The sequence below is a fragment of the Elaeis guineensis genome, chromosome 5 (genome assembly GCF_000442705.2).
Source record: "Elaeis guineensis isolate ETL-2024a chromosome 5, EG11, whole genome shotgun sequence".
NCBI lineage: Eukaryota > Viridiplantae > Streptophyta > Magnoliopsida > Arecales > Arecaceae > Elaeis > Elaeis guineensis.
The window spans coordinates 24,406,207-24,426,807 of record NC_025997.2 but is presented as its reverse complement, the minus strand read 5'-3'; the positions used below and the strand labels follow the sequence as shown (position 1 = coordinate 24,426,807).

The following is a 20,601-nucleotide window of genomic DNA, read 5'->3' as shown; positions in this document are numbered from 1 at the left end:
ACTAATTTTTTGGTTGCAAATTGGATACATAATAAAAAAAATTGCAAACAAAAAATCAATCACAAATGTATTTATAAATAAAAAAAATACATGAAAAATATTGCAATCAATTTTTTTGATTGCAAATTAGTATTCCATTTTGCAACCAAAAATTCAATCACCAAATTATTTAAATAATAAAAATATGTTGTAACCAAAAAATCAGTCTCAAATGTATTTATAAAATAAAAATAAATATATAAAAAATTTGCAACTAATTTTTTGGTTCGTAAATTATTATTATCTTTTTACAATCGATAAATCAATCACAAAAATATATAAAAAATAAATAATAAAAAATATTTGCCACTGAATTTTCGATCGCAACTTATTACATATTTTTTGTAATCAAAAAATTAGTTACAAAATTAATTAAAAATAGAAATAAATAATTAAAATATTTTACGATCGATTTTTTAATTATAAAAATATAAAAAATATTTTTTTATAAATTTAATTTTATATTCAATAAATCGGTCATAAAATTAATCGCAAGGTGTTGGCATGCCTTCCGACAGAAAATTTAATGATCAATTTTGCAACCGATTTTTTATCGATCGCTATATTAATATTTATCCATGAGCCGATTGCAAATTTGATCAAAAAAATTCGATCACAAAATTGATCGCAAAAATATTATTTTGTTGTAGTTAAAAATCCGATCCAAATCTCTAATTCGATTTGGATCGGTTTGAATTTTAGATTTTCTCCAATCCACTTACACCCCTAATCTCCACAACTTGGATAGTGATAATAATTCAGATGCTGGGATTCAAAATGCAGATTATCCAGAATTCAATGAACTCGCAGATATTAAAAGAACTATCAAACTTTCAGTTGGAATAAGATTTAATAATACCACATGGTTTAAGAAGGGATTGCAATTTTATAGCATACAAGACGGTTTTGATTTTATGCATAAAAAGAATAAGACAAGTCGGCTTACTGCTATATGCAAGCATGGTTGTGATGAAGGATTCATGTTTCACCAGTAAAGAGGGAGAATACTTATCAGATAAAGATCTTCCAATCTATGCACAGTTTGAAAAATAATTTTAAAATTATAATGTCACATTCAAGTTTCTAGGAGAAAAGTATCTTGAGAGATTAGATCCAATGCAAAATAGAGTGTCAAGTACTTCAGAGAGCAAGTAAGGAGGGATATGAAGGCTTTTACGGAGCGAATACTAGAGCACTAGAGATTGTTCATATTAGCCATAGGAAGCAGTATGCCCATCTATGAGAGTACTGCTAGATCATCAAGCAAATTAATCCTGAGAGCACAATGTTGATGAATGTCAGTAAGCTTAATGAGGCTAGTCAGCCTTTCTTTTGAAGGCTATATTATTATTTTGCAACATGCAAACATGACTTCATCAAAGACTGTAGATCTATCATTGGATTGGATGGATGTCACTTTTAGAGCTCATTTGAATGATAGCTCCTAGCTGTAGTAGAGAAAAATAGTAATGAAAATATGTTTCCTATTGCATAGGTCATAATCAAGGTAGAGATGAAAAATAGTTGGAGCTAGTTTTTGATATGCTTATTAGATAACATCGGGCCCTTAGAAGAGGATGGTTAGATCTTTATGTCAGATGGACAAAAAATAAGTCTATATTGTTTAATACATATATTTTTTTATTATTTTTAAGTACTTAATTATTTATAACTTGTTCACTTATTCAATATATGTGTAGGATCTTGTTAAGACCTTTTAAATTGTTATTCTTACTATAAACTGCAGATTTTATGTGCGACACTTACACATCAATTTTAAAAGTACTGGATTCAAGTACAAGTATTATATAGATGCCCTTTGAAAATGTACTAGGGTGACCATGCTTTATGATTTTGACATTGTCATGAAGGAGCTGTGATACTTTGATAAGACCGCATGACCGTGGCTCAGACAGCATCCATCTAAGTTGCGGTCAAGGCATGCCTTCAGCCTTAGAAATAAGTCCAGCTTATTCTTGAATAACATATGCGAGTTCTTCAAAAAAGGACATAGGATACTCAAGACAAACCTATTATCACATTGTTAGAGATTATTAGGAGGCTCTTGACACAGCAGTTCTAAGCTAAAAGAGAAGGCTTGAACAAAATTATAGGCCTTCTTTATCCTAAGATTCCAAAAAAGTTAGAGAGGGCTAAGTTGGAGGTTATGGATTTCCATTGCATACGGGGAGGAGACCCTAGATTTTGAAGTTGAGCATCACAATGATAGATTTATTATGGACTTAGAGGAGAGTGTTTGTGGATATAGGGTATGGGACAGTAGCTATTATGTTTGTTAAAAAGGATACAAAATATTTTGATAGTGCATGGTACAATAAAGATATATTTTTAGAGCCTATGAGCAAATCATTGAGCCGGTTCCAAGCAGAAATCTTGGTCAAAGATAAAGTACCCCATTGTATCCCCTCTCTCTTAAGGACTTCTCCAGATAGACCATTAAGGGCAAGAAGGAATAAAAAGGATGAGTCAAAGGATTCTAGTGGAATCAAAAGAATGGGTACATCCTTAAAATGCGAGAATTACAAATAATAGGACCATAACTCTAGGATTTGCAAAGACCCTAAAAAGGAGATGGCAAAGAAGAGAGAACAAAATATTGCATCCAATCAAATCAGACACCAAGTTAGTAGGAAAAGAGAGAGATAGTAGGTATTATGGCCTCATTTACCATCAATAATGTACTTAACTAATATTTAATTATATTTTAGCACTATTTTTTAGGCTCAAAGGAGTGGGTCAATAAAGAAGATAGTTGCAACCTCCCATCCTGCTCCATCCCATGCTTCAGCCAGTAGTATGGATGCAATGATCAGCAGCCAATAGATAGCAGTCTCCCAGCCTGCCTCCTCTCAGCCAGCTTCCTCCCAATTTCTCTCCTCCCAGCCAGCTGCCTCCCAACCTCCCTCCTCTTAGCCAGTTGCCTCCCTCATTGCATCACAGCCATGACTTGAAACCTCACAAAATATTAGCTAGAAGCACATCTCAACAGCAATAGCTCTACTTTTGATGTAATGCATTTGGGGTATCGATTTAGGTGTATCAAGCTTTTGGGGTGATAGCTTTGGTATTTATATAATGTACATTCTGTTATGATACCTATTTTTATTATATGATATCTTGTGGTACCTTATGTTTATCAGAAGGTTTGACAGATTATGATATCTTGTGATACAATAACATGTATGGCAAAATATTATGATACATTTCGATACATTATGATCAAGTATCATAGATTGTGATACAATATAATACATTCTGATACAGTGTGATACAGAATAGTTTACTATCATCAATTATAATATAGGATGCTTTGATTCTATTTTTGGGCATTATATAACAATATATTGAGAAATTATTGTTAAATTTTATTTTGATTTATCATTTTATGTTGAGTTGTTGTCCAATTGAAATAGCAAATATGTCTGGATGATGTACAGATTCTTTATAGCTTATAGGTATCCTTCAAACTGTATCTGCTAATATACCTTTATTCATCTTTCTTCTTTTAAACCAAGGGGTGTATGTGCGACTAGTTAAAAATAGAGGAGGTGTAAATGGAACAAAGGTAAAATTTAGGGGAGATCATCAGAACTTTCTAATTTTGAGAGGGCAAGAATACGATATTTAGAAAAAACAAGGGTGTCACTGGAACTTTTCCTATCATTACTTTATGGTATTCTTTCTTTAGGAAATGAATTCCATATTGGTTCTCTTTTATTATGCCAATAGTTCTTACTTTAGGAAATGCATTCCTTACGAGTATGAATTGGTATTCTTAATTGAGGAAATGCATTACATGTTTATCCTTTTACTATGCCACCAAAACTTACTTAAGACCAAAATGCACATGTAGAATGAACAATGTAACAATTCCAAAGGACATATATTGTAGCAAACGTTCAAATTGTAGAGATTATAAATTAATTTTGGGATATCCCTACAATAAAACATCTACTTTTGGGATGAACCTCAAACATTCAACCTAGCATATTTAGTATTTTTAAAACTTAGATCCGATTATATAAAAAGCCATAACAATCCAGAATGCTAACATACAATAAATAGCCCATTTGGCCGTTCTTTTGTAGCTTGAAATTTAGTTTTGAAGCTTCTTGTTTCGTTACAACAGCATATTAATAATATCCTTATCTCTTAGATTTAAAAATGAATCATACTGAAAGAAATAACCACAGCCACCATTTATCTGAAAAAATAATTTGAGATCGGAGATTAAAGCCAAAAAATTAGATAATAGATCAAACATGAGAAAAATGGATAACATACCTCATACATCTCGCATCTAAAGAAATGCCAGCTAGGATTTCCATTGGTCCATGAGGTCCTCAAAGGTGATTTGGTCCCATAATGCCAAAAATCGGTAGTTCGGGAGGAGAAATAATTAAAAGAACTTGATTGACAAGCCTCTATGTTATTCTTCTGCCTCTACGTACAACCCTCCATTTTCTTCTTAGATTTCTTCTTCTCCACTAATGGCTTGCTTAAGGATTTCTTCTTTCCACCCGACTTGATTTAGGATTTCTTTTTCTCCATCTGATTTGATTTAGATTTTTTTTCCTTCCATTTTGATTTAGGATAATAGGCATCCAAAATCTTAGGTCACGTGAGGCATGTGCTTTAAGTTTTTTTAGTGCTATGACTAACACCCCATTAGCAACTAATAGTAAGAGTATTATTATCATTTTATAAAATATGGTATCATACCAAGAATACATGACATTATTCCATCAACGGAGATGGATGGTAGGATCTCTCATTAATATATTTATATAGTTACCTACCAGTGCTTGTTATAATTCCCATTTGACCATGGCAGAAAACGAGTGACACTGCCAGGAGTCCACTTCAGGACTTGGAGAAGGGCAGCATGCCGAGTGAATGCTGCCAAATGACACCTTGAGACCACAGCCTCCTACTTTTCTCAGGAAGTAAAACATAGCCAAGTCTTCCTCAATTTTTTTCTCTTAAAAAAAAACAAGGAAGAGGGCACTAGATGCTAGGAGATAATGCTATATATTTGTTGGTGAAAGGAGATACATACTGTATGTAACTAAAAAAGAATAAGACATCATCCAAGTAACTTGTATGGTGTACTAGCAAGCAAATTTGAAGGGATATAGCTTCCTTCTCCCCAGCTTGCAACACTGCACGCTTAGCTTCAATTGTGGCAAAAAGAGCAATAGAGGCAATAGAGATAAGCCTACCACTGATATGCTACGATCCTATCTAGTTGATTTTTCCAACATGTGCCTCTTAAATTGTTGCATGCACTATATATGAGGAAAAAAGATACCATTCTTTTCGACTTATCACTTTTCTATATGTATACAAGATATGAAAAAAATTAGTAGAAAGTGTCCCCAAGAATCATCTGGCTTATTTCTCAAAGAATGAAGAATCTGTTTTAAATAGGGCTATTGATTTTAGTTAACATGTTGAGTGAGATGGACAATATTCATGCCCAAAAATACAGCCAATCAATCCTCTGTCAATTATAACACAACCAACCTAAAATGATGGTCTCCTTGACAAACTAATTCCATAGGCTTGTGTGGATTTTTATTTGATAAGTAGATAATGGCAACAAAACAGCTTTACATGAAAGAAATATTAGTAGAAGTTGTTTGGGTATATTATATTGCATTAAAAGTTCCAATAATTGGATTAGTACATAGATACAGGAGAAAGATGAGGTAGGATAAATTCTATTTGCATAAGATATAAGGACTTAAAAGCTGAACTCTCAAGTCTTCCTGCTTGAAATAGGTGTTAATACTACTGATATATATAACAGCAGTTATGTGTCACTATATTTTAAATATGACTCTACAAACCCTCAGAAACCAATTATTTCTTCCCGTTAATAGCTAACTTGGCTTATGCTTTCCTAAATTCCCCTCTGTGCTTACTACTCCAAGGACTATCATATGTAAATCATTAATGAAGGGGTGGGGGGAGGGGTGGTGGAAGGAAAACCGCAAACCACAAATATGACCATGTGTGCAATTATAAAGTTAAATGATTTAAAATATTAAGGATTATGTTTGGCCCATTCAAGAGCATGCGTGAAAGGCACCCGTTTTGTCAGGATTCAGAAAATTATTATGATCCATGAGTTTGATGAGTTTAATTATGAAGATATGCACCATCACCAGTTATTAAAAAAGGCAGCAATATTGCATCCTCGTGCCTATAAATACACTCCAAAGCAAAGAACAAAAAGCAAACGCACTACTTGCTTGCAACCAGCTGCATACACTGGTATCATCTCCAACAATGGCCTTGAGGACTTTCCTCTTTGCAGTGGTCTTGTTGGCTGGACTGTGTGCACCAGTAGCGCAAGCCCAACTCGGGCGAATCCTCATCAGTGGTATTGTTCCCTGCAGCAATAGCACCAAGACAAGCACTGCGACTACACCTGTCTTCCCAAGTAAGGCTAGCCCAATGACATCCCTAGCTAGTGCAAGCACTACAGATTTCTTCTCTAATTAAGCAATGCACAAACGACACCAGAAAATTCAATCAACCATGGCAATCCATCCGGCTTTTCTATTTAATTTCTGAAGCTTATGATATGGAGAATTAATATTGATGCGAAGAATGCTCTTAGCACATAAAATATCGATATATGATGAGAGTCTCGCCAAGCCATCTCGGAGACAAAACACATGATCCTCCTTTATACTCTTAGCATTAGTTTGTGTGACCTTTTAGCTTGCTTAATGATCAACCTTTGAGCATTTCAAGTTCTATATATAAAACTTGCAGCAACATAATATTCTAGCTAGTCTTCTTAAATCTCTACAGAATTGCTAGATCTTTTCACAAATGGTATTATTAAAGTTTTGCACCAAGTATCGTAGAGTAGTACTAAACCATCTCATTGATTGGAATGCCTTGCAGATGCTTTGGTGCAGCTACAGTGTGGTGGCAGCGTAGTTTCCAGTGCAACCACAGATGATAATGGAGTATTTACCATGGTACTCAATCTGGTAACAACGCTCTTATCAACACTTTTGAGTGGCTGCAAGCTGGTGGTCGGCACCCCTCTCTCTACCTGCGATGCATCGCTCCCATCCGATGGTTTCCTTCAATCAGCCTTGCAGTTCATCACTGGTGGTCTTCTCAGCGGCGTTCTCGGTGGCATCTTCAATATCATTCCAGCGGGTTTCAATCTTGTTCACTAACTCGACGTACAGTGGAGGATGGTTTCTAAATGCCATTCTATAGATATGAAAAATAAGGTGGAATCGTCCATCTAAAGTGTGATCCTTTGAATGCTTATATATGTAGCCATGGACTGTTAGTGCTACTGCTGTAACAGGCCTAATGCATAAGAATATATAAAGGGTCCTCTGTGGTTAACAATGGGCCTTGCTCAGTTATGTATTTTAGTTTCTCTATTCCAATAAAATTTAGCAAGTCTGCCATATATTTGTTCTTCAAAACTTCCATGCTGAACTTGCAGCGGCTCTATCTCTCAAATAACTCGACTTCGATCTTATCTGTTAGTTAACTACCAAGAAAAGCTAACTATTTTGCTCATCAAATATTACAACAAAAGATAAAAGAAATTGATTATATCTTTCTCAAAAAGAAGACAGAAGGTTTGGTAAATTTTAGGTTGTGCTTTTGGAAGCATGTCTTCAATGCAAGAAACAAGAACATGGTAGCTTAGCCCAACCAGACATCAAAGGCAATATTAAGAAGTTGAAGCACTGTTTATCACATTTTTGCAGCAGTCTATAATGGTATTTGTTGTGGTGCAACAGCAAAACTAATAAATGCAAAACTTCATGATTTCGAAGATATGCATCTATAGCTTTTCTTCTCTTGTGGATTCAAGGACTTAAAAGAATAAGGTGGCTTCTCCTTGTTTATCATGTGAGACTATGTTATATATGGTATACTTCTATTAAACTGGGGTTGCCCCAGTCGTGCCCGTGTTTAGCAATTAAAGATTTCAATTTTTAAGTCTCATATGGTACATCCCCCAGGTATTTGGGACCTGCATAACTATAATGCAGGTGGATCTCCCTTCCGTTCTGTGGTATATTTTAAAATTATTTGTTGGAGGAAGTTCAGAAAGAACTAAACAACCCCATAGTGTTTTCCTTCAAATCCCTGTGCGTGCCTATAGTGGTATAACTTTTGAGTTTATTATGTTACCGAGTGTAAGATCAAATAATCTAAAGGTTTTTAATTCCAGAATCATGATTTAATTCATTTCATCAAATTTAATATCTTTAAAATTATAAGGTGAAATTTTGTAGAACTTCTTCTTTAAGAGGTGGGTAGCCTATTTTGAAAAAAAAAAAAAAAATGTTTGATGGAAAAAATTCGTGATGATAAAAAGAGAAAAACATGATTTTACTCAACTTTCAATTTTATGCATCTTTGGACTTTCGGTAAATTGATTGCAGAAGAGAACATTTGAGATAACAAAATCATGACTACTAAAATCAAAGAATATCTAAGTCAAGAAATATTGCAATTTAGTTGTGCATCCAAAAACTTTCATACCTCTTGGATTTTGATCACTACTAATCCACTTGTGGTGATTGATGTGCTAGTTTGGACTTTACCATGAATTTAAGAACAGAATTTTTGTTGGTTTATGTAATCTAGACTCTACTATGATAAAGGTATGTTTATGGCTGGAATCACAAGATCCACATGAGGCATGCTGTTAATTAGGAGTTGGGACCAGGGCCTCCCTCATCAATTCTACGAGAGAATAGGTTGGCTATGGCTGGAATAGCTATCCTAGGCTTTCAATTCAAGCCCACTCCACACCGAGCTCCACATAGAGTAAACAAAGCCCACCTCTTGCCTTCTCAAAAGGTGAGGACCAGAAGCACTCCAGGTTTCCAGGCTTGTGGGGGACAGAATGTGGTAAGTGGAGTCAAATTAATGCCTTCGAGGATGGGAACTGATGGAGGAATAATGCAGTCGAAATGCCTATAAGAAGGCAAAGACACGAAACCAAGATATGACCTCCCGTCATCTTCCAGCTAGTTGGATGGTGTTTCAGGTTTTCTAAAGCAAGATTAACTGTCCAACATGCTGTGGAAACTCCGGTAAACACATAACTAGGCAAAGAGAATTACCGAGACCAGTAAAAATTTGGGGAACCACGTTTCATTCCCCTACGGGCATGTTTGGCTGGAGAGGAGTTAGGCTCTCGTATAGGAATAGGTACGAGCGGCTCCGATTCTAGCCTTTTGGTTGGGAAAAGTTTCATTTTCTTTTCATTTTAAAGGGGAAATAAGAATTGTCCCAATCTCTTAAAATCTAATCCATAATTTTCTTTTGTATTTAAATCTTATTTCGATTTTGATCTCGATTCCAATTATAAATCAAACGTGTCAAAGGATATAGTCATTCTGATTCTTATTCCAATTCATTCTCATTTCAATTTTGATTTTGATTTCAATTCCAATTGTAAGCTGAATATATAATGTTAGCATAGAGATGCTGCAGTACCTCAGCAACAACTTGCAATCTCAAAATAAAAACTATAAATCTACGTGCGAGAAAGTGTGGGCATCATCAAAGTACAAATGCGACAACATGATGAAGTAAGAATATATATATATATATATAATATATGATACTGAATATTGAGGTTGGTAGCATCTTTTGTTAAAGATACGAACATCTTGATGAATCTAGATGTCATATTCAGTTCAAAAAGATCAAAAAGATCCAGCAACAACTGGATTAGAAGTTAATAAGCTAAAAGAATAGAAAAATTCTTTCAACATTGATCCCCTAAAGGAATCATCATATGGGCAAATTCTCTTTTGTGCAAAGATGATGGATCCAAAGACAGCAACGAAATAGAGAGAAGAATACAAAAATTTACTTGGTTCATTCGATTGCTTGCAACCTATGGCCTACATCCATGGGTGGAGACAGTTGAAGAAAACTCCACCAATGGAGGAAGTGCATATAGGAGAAAACCCGAAAACAGAAATCCTCAATATCTTTTTCTTGATGCAAGAAATCCTCAATCTCATGAATAGTTGAAAGCCACAAAAAATACAGAGGTATAATCCCAGAAGTCCTAGGATGGGCGAAATCGTTTGATCCATGTTGAGCAGAGAAGTCAATTTAGCAGGCTGTTCTATCAGTACAAGACACACAACACTATGTGAGGAAAGCATTGATCATGTTGAGATTGAAAGATTCAATACATAGATATGCCTATCATATCTCCCATTTGCTACCAAAAAAAAAATCTCCCATTCAAGAACACAACTTACAAATCACAAAGATATATCTAAGTCACATTGGCATTGTAATAATATAAAAGCCTAAATAAACAAGGATATAGAGCATTGCAGAAAACCTATATCTTTCCATATATGTGGAGAATTAGCTTCTGATGTAAAAAGAAGACTTCCAAACTACTGGCAGGTAACAGGTCTTTGATTTAATTAATCATAAAATTGCAACCAAGTGAAGCACAATTATACGGTTTCCCAAAAATGAATGCTTGTCATGGATAAATGTTTGGTAATTTTCCAATTTTACATTCAAAAGATATTCGATGCATTAGATAATATACTTGCTTAATGATTCTCAAAACAACTCAGCCAAGAACCAGATATTCTATAGTTCAGAAAGAAGTTTCTTAAATTATTGTGCAGTGGTATCAGAGCCAATAAGCTTCAATCTTTCTGCTCAAGATATCAGTTGACTAGATTCTGCTCAACTTATTTGCTTGATTGTTTAAGTTCATTTATTGGTTAAGTGTGTCAAAAATCAGTATCCGAAGCTGACTATTTTATTAACTTGATAATTTAACCCTATCTATAATTGGTTGAATGAAGTTAAGTAGATTAAATGGTTAAGCATCGCCACCCTTAGTTCAGATGCCCAAATATGGGCAACCAAGTGGGCCTTTACCTATGGTTGTTAGGTAGAAGGGAAATGGGAAAATAATGAGCCCTTACATTGTAACTTATGCTTTGAAGTAATATTAACACCACCTATATTATATTTATTTTTAGCCTCACATGCTTCATTTCTTTTTCCCTTTTTTTTGGGTTGGAGGGGGTTGGGGTGGGGGGGGGGGGGGGGTTGTGATACAGGGGTTCAGCTAATTAAGGGACAACAAACTGCACATTAAATATTATCATTTATAATATTTGGTAATGGTTGCGATTGCTTGCTGGTGTGTAATCACCTCAACTTGGAAGAGGCGGTGAATTTGAGCACACCAAATATCATTTGCTAATCACATAGAAATGTAATGCGTGAAAGATGATCAGTATAAGTAACACGTGGTTTGTATACGGTGCGGTCGAGTCCTATTTCAGTAATAAAAATTATATGCGGTAGGAACTAGAGAAAGAAATATGAGGCAAACACCCATCTCAAAGAAGAAACACAAAAGTTAGGACTTCTCTTACTAATGGCATTGTTAGTCACATCATTAAAAAATAAAAAAAAATGAAAATCATAAGTGGCATTTTCTTTCTTCCTCATTTTCAAAATATGCTTTTTTTGATACACCTATATAGTCGGCAATATGCACCAAGCATATTAGTCATCAAGTAAGCTAATACATACTGCTAGTTAAATCAATACATAATTCCTAGAATATGGTGTTCACCAATATTAGCCCAATTATTGATATATAAATTTTCAAAAATTTATAAGATCATTCCAAAGATCACCAAATAATATTCAAGGAATCACCAAAGCGTATTCTTAGAATCTATTATTATATATTTTTCATTAAGAAATTATCATAGCATACTCTTGGGACATTTATATAATCTTTAAGAATATACAAGCTTCTCATAGTATATTTTTTAAATTTATTATTGTATATTTCCATCTTTGTATTCATTACCATGTATATGTAGACCTCCTCATCAACACAGATTGAGAGAGAGAATTTCCTATAACACTAGTTGTCTTTTTTTATGGTTTCAAGCTTTTTTGACTTGCATCCATTGATCCCATCTTCCATCTCCTTCTCTAAGCCTCTCTTCTATGTTGCTGTTCAGTCTTCTTTTTTTCTTTGCTTGTACTCTCCTTGGTGATCCCATGGCCATCCTTTCACCCATCTCCTTTCAGCAGATTAGCTGTTCTTCCTCCAATCTTCTCGCTGTTGGTGTTAGGTTAAAAGGATCCAATTATCTTGTATGGAAAACATGTTTTATTCCATATCTAAGAGCCTTTAAACTATTTCATTCTATCAATAGCTCCAATCAATGTCAATCAATGACCATCACCAATGAGAAGGATGGCACCTCCATGACCTACCCCAATTCCAAATATCAAAGAGACCAGCTTGTTTTGGGTTGGATCATGAACTCTGTTGCCAATTGCATGATTGGTCATTTAGTGGGTATTGATTTGGCACAAAAGGCTTAGATAATCTTAGAGCAATTGTTTGTTTTTTGAAGAGAAATGGAGAGGAAGCAAGATACTTTCTCCTTATAAGGATTAGATTGAAATATATAAAGGTTTATATTTAAAAGTACAAAAAGAGACGAGGCCCTCCAACCTAGGACCCAAAGCAACTCATAAAATGGTGCATGAAGAGGTCCTTTCAGGGTACATAGAGAACAAGAACACGTGGTTGATAGCAGGCGGATGATATATTCCTCCACCCAAGAAAATTTAGAGAGGATGAACACTAGGTGGAAGTTACACCTCTTGCACCATTTATTGTTCCTGATACAGTATCGCCCTCTCAATCATCTGACTTTTCTAAGTATGGTAGTTACTCAAGATTTGTTTGACACTGCTGCTAAAAATCTACTGCACCTAGCTTTCCGAAGTGTGAACTGCTGATTTAGCTATCACCAATCCTCTCTTTGCTTCAAACTTGGAGGTCCACTGATTGCATTCTCACCACAAACACGAACACCCAATGGCAAACAGACAATCTATAGCAAGAAGAAGCTGAGAATTAGATACATGCTTTTTCCAAACATTGCAAACCTCTGTATACATCTCAGAAAGTTGCAACATTCTACAGTCCTTAAAGAGTATACTCCAGAACTTCTTGATATGAGTAGCTATAGCCTTTACTTGGCCTCTAAGCATGGATTTCATGCAGTTGCAGTTCTCAGATGAACTAGCTTACTGGAAATAGCATGCAGACTTTTTATATGGTAAGTAGATGTCCACTCAGTGAGGAGGGTAGCTATTGGTTTAGTAATTTTTATGACCGCCTTTACCTCGAAGTTGAAAATCCTCATGTTGCTCTCCTTCCACAAACACCAACAGGTGATCGAGGCTAGACATAGAAGGCCAGTGGCTTCCTCCTTGGGGCCGGAAGTGTGAGTCCAATTACTCCAAATATCTCGAAAATTGGATGGAGGTTGCGGGCAATGCATATTATATAAGAGGAGATTCCACATAGTCTTGGAGTAGCTACAGTTAAGGAGTAAATGATCTAATGTCTCTTTATCTCTACAACACAGAGGATATGAATTGGGGCCTTAAACTTCTTTTTTTTTTTAGATTGTCAGTTGTGAGAACTTTATTATTATAGCATAACAAGATAAAAAATTTGACCTTTTTCGGTATTGGTAGTTTCCATACCAAGGATCCAAACTGAGATAAGATACCACCATGAGAGAGAAACATATAGCACTGATGGACTGAGAAATTTTCTGAGACTCTCCATTTCCACTATCTATAGTCACTAATGGTGGTAAGTTAAGCTTGGTTCAGTGAACACAGTAGAGTGTTCAGCTCATTGGTTGCTACCATAGGTAAGGGGCTCCTGAAGTTGTCTCCTAGATTTTGTTTTGATATGAACTTTGCAATGCTAGATGATGGGTCGTTGGCCATGAGGTATAAATTAGGGAGTTTAAAACTAGAGAGTTCATTGCCCAACTAAATCTCGCACCAGAAGGGTGTAAGCCATCCATCATCAATTTTGACAGAGGTGCTCTGCTGAAAGAGACCTTCCGTTGATAGAATGCCCTTCCAAAAGGAGGATGCAGCCTGTTTGAGATAGGATGATGTGGTGAAAGGTAGTCGTTGACTGTAGTAGATTTGCCGGATCAAAATACACCATGGTTTTTCAGTTTCTGAGAAGAGCTTCCACCACCATTTCATCAAAAGTGATTGGTTCAAGTTTGAAAGGTTGATGATACTGAGTCCTTCAAATTTTTTTGGTTTACAAACTGAAGACCAGGATGCTAGGTACTTGATTCTACTACTGATGGAACTGTTTCCTTTCCATAAGAAGTCCCTATAGAGCCTATTGATCCTCTCGATGACACTGGTAAGAAGTTTCAAAATTGACATCCAATAGATTGGAATTGCCTGAAGCATTGAGTTGATTAAAGTCAACCTATCGACCATTGTGAGCATTCTACTCTTCCATCCAGATAGTTTTTTTTTCCATCTTTTCTAGAAGAAAGCGCCAGTCATGTTGCTTTAGGGAGGAGTGATGCAGTGGAATGCCAAGATAATGGATGGGAAGATGTCCTACTTGGCATCTAAGGATCGACGCAAGAACCTTTGTTTCATTCTTAGGGGTATCTGGACCAATGACCTAGGATTTTTCAAAGTTTATCTTTAGGCCAGTTAGCAGTTCGTAAGAGTATAGGATTAGCTTCAGTATGTTCACATGGCTCTTGGTTAGATGGCAAATGATTAATGTGCCATCCGCAAATTGAAGGCACTGGATATTTTCAGTGATCATGTAAGGGCCCACGCCAGTGATGAGATCTTCAGATTCTGCAAGCTTTAGGATTCTATTGAGGGTATCAGCTACCAGAACAACGAGCATAAGCGATATGGGATTGCCTTGTCTAAGGCCCCTCTTAATTTGAAACCATCGACCCACTCTATCATTAACTACCAATGCTGAGCTTGCTGTTTAAAGTATGCTGGAGATCCATGAGATCCATCGGGGTCCAAAGCCTCTCTTGTTGAGCAAGTTGAATAAGAAATTCCATAAGATGTAATTGAATGCTTTTTCAAAATCGATCTTGCACAAGAATCCACTAGGGTCCACTGGAGCATCTATTTGTTGCCCAACAATTAATGCTCAAGCCCAGACTCTTCACCTACAATTTCAAACCATATATAGAGGGAGTTGTTTGATCTTCGAATATATTCAAGAGGTCAAAGATTTGGTCGGCTCTCTTGCTACAATTGGATACCCTATTTCCCTTAGTGATTAGTATGAGTAATTAGTATGAGTACGTGACCAATGGCCTAGATCCTAAATATAACTTGTACATGATAACTCTCAATGCTGATATGGGCTTAAATGATCTCTAGGTTTTTTTGACCTAGATCATCCGCATTATGTTTGCCATCTCCAACGCTCTTTATATGGGCTTAAACAAGCTTTGTAGACTTGGTTTTAGCGCCTTAATTTTTATCTTCGTGATTTGGGCTTTTTTAGATCTCAGACTGATATGTCTTTCTTTATCAAGCACATGGGCACCTATGTTCTTCTTCGATCTCCTTGTTTATTTTGATAATATTATTCCCATAGGTGGTCCTAATATCCTACTTGATGACATGCTCTCTTCTCTCACTCCTAAGTCCGTTATAAAAGATGTAGATCCACTCCATTATTTCCTAGGTATTGAGGTCCACTCCGCATAAGATTACTTAATACTTACATGGATGCTTTCAAGCCTGCTACTACTCTGGTACTATCTGTATCTAGACTCAAGTCATTATCGTAGTATAATCGGGGCTCTGTAATATGCTTCACTCACTCATCCTAATATTGTCTATGCTATTAATTATGTATGTCAATTTGTGCATAGGCCAACTACTGAGCACTGGAAGGCTGTTAAACAAATTATATGGTGCTTAAAGTATCATATGTACTATAGGTTCAAACTCAATAAATTATTTAAAGTTGCTTCACTATACTATGTTCCTCGACTCTAATCTTATTACATGGAACTCAAAGAAGCAGTACACCATGATATAGAGTCTGAATACAAAGGATTGGCTAAAAGTATGATCAAGTTTATATGGATTCAATAGTTATTGCATGAGTTTGGTGTATTTCTTCCCTTACCTCCTACACTTTGGTGTGATAGCCTTGGTGCAATTTATTTGATAACCAATTCAAGTTTTCATGCCCATGACAAATGTATTAAAATTGATTTTCATTTGTTCACAAACAAATAGCTCACAATCAACTGCATGTATATTCATCTCCTCTCTAAAGCAATTTGGTGATATACTAACCAAAGATCTCTTCTATCGATAATTTCCATCTCAAGTCTAAGCTCAATGTACAATCTATCACTACTACAAAAAGGAGCTATGGTAGTGCTAATACGGCAGTGGTTTCTAAAATCACTGTTACAGAACCTACGGCAGCAGTTATAAATAACTGCTGCCGTAGGTCGACCTACGATAGTGGTTATGGATAATCATGCCATAGATAGATCTACTGTAGCGGTTACTGTAACCGTTGTCGTAGGTAGGACCTACCGTAGCGGTTATCCATAACCACTGTGGTAGGCATAACCTACGATAGTGGTTATTATAACCTATGGTAGGTTCGACCTATAGCAGCGGTTACTGTAATAGTAACCACTGCCGTAGGTATAATCTACGGCAACGGTTATTTGTAACCACTGTGATAGGTACCTATAGCAACGGTTACTATAACTGCTGTCATAGGTAACAACTTTGTCATTCCATAACTTTTGATCCAGAGATCGGATTTCAATATTTTTTTTGGATTTCATATAATTTTTCGAGATCACGTGGCTGCAATGATAATTTTATGAAAAAAATATCATTTTACCCCTCAAATTGAAGTTCTAAAAAAATTTAGTCGATACTTATAAATAATTTTGGATAATTACGTAAATCTGTAATAGTGAAATCAAATTTCAAACATATCTTCATCATTCATTATCTAAATAATTATCATTAGAGTATCCTTATAGAAGACAACTTCGATCCAATAGTCCTAGCATTGTCAATCATTAAAATTTAATTTCGACGGTCATGAAGGATCGTACGATGATCTGATAGATAGAGATTACTGATGGGTCCAAAAATTTATGACAATGATCTCGATGATAATTATAGCAGACTATCAAAATTTTATTTCAATCAGACATCATTAGCATGATCAATTTAGCATCAGATTATTTTGATCATTAAATAAAAAATGAGTGATCACAAAGTCAATCGACATCCGATTAATTAAGATAATTTTTTGGATAAATAATCTTTGTTAATATTTTAATCATTTATATGGTGGTGATCATAAAATCCAAACTGTACGTATATATTAAAATCCACTTGAGCATATCTTACAAAAGTATAAATATAATTACTTAAAGAATTTAAGAATGACTAGCAAGCGACATATAGTTTTAGATCATTCATATACATGTAGTTTGAATTTTATGATCATTACCAGACAAATGATTAAAATAGTAGTAAAGATCATTTATCTAAAAAATTATTTTATAATCGAATGTCATTTGACCTTTTCATCACTCATTTTTTATTTAACGATCCAAATCATTTCATGCTAAATTGATTGTGATAATGATATTCGATTGAAGTAAAATTTTGATAGTGTAATACAAATATCATTGAGATCATCGTTATCATTTTTTGAATCCATCAGTCATCTCTATCTATCAGATCATTATGCGGTCATTTATGACTGTTGAAATCAAATTTTAATGATCGACATATCTAGGACTATCAGATCGAGGTGATTTTTTGTGACGATACTCTAATGATAATTATTTAGATAATAAACGATAAAGATGAACTTTAAATTTTAAAATTATATCATATTCAAAAAAAATTAAAAAAAATTATATTCTGTCTATATAACAGTTGTTGCATAATAACCGCTGCTATATCGCACTTATGACAGCCTTTAAGTATAACCACTATCATTTCTCTACCTATGATAGCGGTTATTATCAACTGCTATCATAGATTGGACCTACAGCAGTGGTTATCGATAACTGCTGTCATAGGCTGACCTGTAGCAGCAGCTATCTATAACCGCTGTGATAGGTCCAATCTATAATTGATTGTGATAGTCTCACATCAATTATGGAAGAAATGAATGATCTGTATATAGTGACTTAAGTAGTCAACCAGCAATAGTATGGACTTGAGCATTTTATGATCTCTCTCTACCCAAGCTTCGTCGCTGTTGCCGCCCCCGACCGCCACAGCCACCCTGACGGGCCCTTCCACCGCCACCTTCCATCGCCCGCCACCACCACCCCCAGTGGGTCCTACCGCTGTCGGTCAGCCACCGTCCGTTACCTACCGGCCATTTTAATTGGTCAAAAGCTATGGCAGCGATTGCCAAACCACTGCCGTAGTATTTATGGTAGCGGTTGGTATAAAACTACGATAGCAGTTGGACAACTGCTGTAATAGCTATATGGTAGCGGTTGGATAATTACTGCAATAGCTTCTATGATAGTGGTTGCTATAGCAGCAGTTGTAAAATTGCTGTCATACCTTTCTATAATAGCGGTTGATACAACCGTTGCCGTATTTTAAAAAACCACTGCCATAGGCCTACGACGATGACTAAAGTCGCAACGGTTGTCTAACCATTGCCGTAGACTATTACAGTGATTTTTTAGGCTAACACAGCGGCCCTATTTACTTGATGATGGTATTAGCCTAGTTGTTGCCATAACCGCTGCCGTAGTCCTATTTTGTGGTTGTGGATGTCCTATTCACTTGATGATGATAGGAGCCCACTTGTTGTCATATAAATCTTCAAAAAATCTTTAAGATCATTCAAAAAATTATCAAAAAATTAACAAAGCATATTTTTGAAATATATTATTATATATTTTTTATTAAAAAATTATCGTAACATATTCTTGGGATATTTATAGAATCTTTAAAAATATGTAGAATTCCTAAAGTATATCCTTGAGATCTATTATTGTACATTTTTATTATTGCATTTGTTACCATTGTAAACATGTGTATAGAAATACTATAAAAGGATACATAAACCTTCTCACCAATATGGGTTGAGAGAGAGAATTTTCTACAACTCCAATTATCTTTTCTCCAGCTAGTATACAATACATAACCAAATGATACACATTTAATAAATTTATCATCTCGCAACACAATATGCACCACCAAGTAAATTGATACATAAATTTTAAAATATCATATTCATTATTACAAATAAGGCCAAATGATACACAGTCATCAATTTTCTGATACATACTATAATTTTTTTTGATATACATCCAGTAGTGATCTAATATACATTTTTGAGTAAATAGATATAGTTTGTAGAACATATTTTTTATAGGGATGACTCTGGATCGGATATAGATTGGATACTAGCATATCTAGATCCATATTTGCTTTGTTTGATGAATATAAATATAAATATGGATATTATTTGGATGTAAAAGTTCATATCTATATTTATTTTAAACAGACATAAATACAATTAGAATATTAAAAATATAGATATAATTATAGAAATTAGTTAGATAATTCAATTTTATGACTACAGAATTAAAGATATTACTAAATAGATAATAAATTAAGTTAATAGCATGCTTATTTGATTATATATTCTTTTAAAAAATTAAAAAGTGTTATATAAAATTATATAGGGTTATAGGTAGATTTCGATATTTCGGATACAGATCAAATAGCTATCTATCCATGTCCATCTCTATTGTTCTTTGATGGATATGGATACATATATAGATATTAGTCGAGATCCTCAAATTTTTGTTTATATTCGGATTGATTTGGATATAAAAACGAATTCAGATAGATATTATCCATATTATTTTTAGACTTAATTTTTTATCAATATACATTACATAGCCGACACACTAGAAAAATTAGTTATTTAGTAAGCCAATATATAATTCTATCTAAATTGATGCACAATTTTTAGAATGCGATGTTCATTAGTACCAATGCATAATTTTCTAGCTTTGTCTAACCTAAGAAATTGCATGTCTACTATTTCTTAAATTCTATGAATTTTTTGGTGCAAAGATCCTCAAAAAGTGAGAAAGATTTGGAGAAAGGAACTTGGAAAAAAAAAAAAAAAAAGATCTAGAGAAAGATGGTTGATGAGGAAGAGGATGAATAGAGTGGCTTGATGAGGAAGAAAGAAAATGCCGTCCACAATATCTTTTTGTTCTTTATTTATTTTTCATTTTAAAAAATAAGACTAACAACTCTATTAATGGAAGAAATCTTTGATTGTTCGATTTTTTCTTTAAGATAGGCACCGGAAGAAATATGGCAGAGTAAGAAGCCCACCCTATTTTTCCATTCTCCGGTGCCCGCCCCATGTGCTTTTTGTTCTAGTTCAGTGTTCTGGCACTACATTGGTGCCAATGATGGAGATGCGAGCCATATCGTGAAGGCCCATGGGGCCAATTTCATTTTGGGGTTTAAAAGACTCGGAGGCTAATTTGTTCTTTTTACAAGGCCACAAACTATACAAGATAGCGTTCCTTGAAGACGGGCTTTGTGCGAAGGAAAATGCTCATATATATATATATA

At 34.8% G+C, this 20,601-nt stretch overlaps 1 protein-coding gene across 1 annotated transcript; it reads left to right on the top strand.

Moving 5' to 3' along the window:
- Window positions 1-6,301: 6,301 nt before the first annotated feature.
- LOC105045182 (phylloplanin) lies at window positions 6,302-7,508 on the top strand. The gene is made up of 2 exons (XM_010923355.4): window positions 6,302-6,508; window positions 6,982-7,508. Exons 1-2 carry the CDS (start codon window positions 6,355-6,357, stop codon window positions 7,263-7,265), a joined length of 438 nt encoding a protein of 145 aa, XP_010921657.1. The 5' UTR covers window positions 6,302-6,354; the 3' UTR covers window positions 7,266-7,508.
- The last annotated feature ends 13,093 nt before the right edge of the window (window positions 7,509-20,601 follow it).

What these genes read in the sequence shown, in the direction of transcription:
- LOC105045182 (XM_010923355.4), top strand. Translation starts at nt 6,355, where the DNA reads ATGGCCTTGAGGACTTTCCTCTTTGCAGTGGTCTTGTTGGCTGGACTG. An exon ending in GACTACACCTGTCTTCCCAA is followed by an intron (nt 6,509 to 6,981) that starts GTAAGGCTAGCC and finishes AATGCCTTGCAG; the next exon opens with ATGCTTTGGTGCAGCTACAG.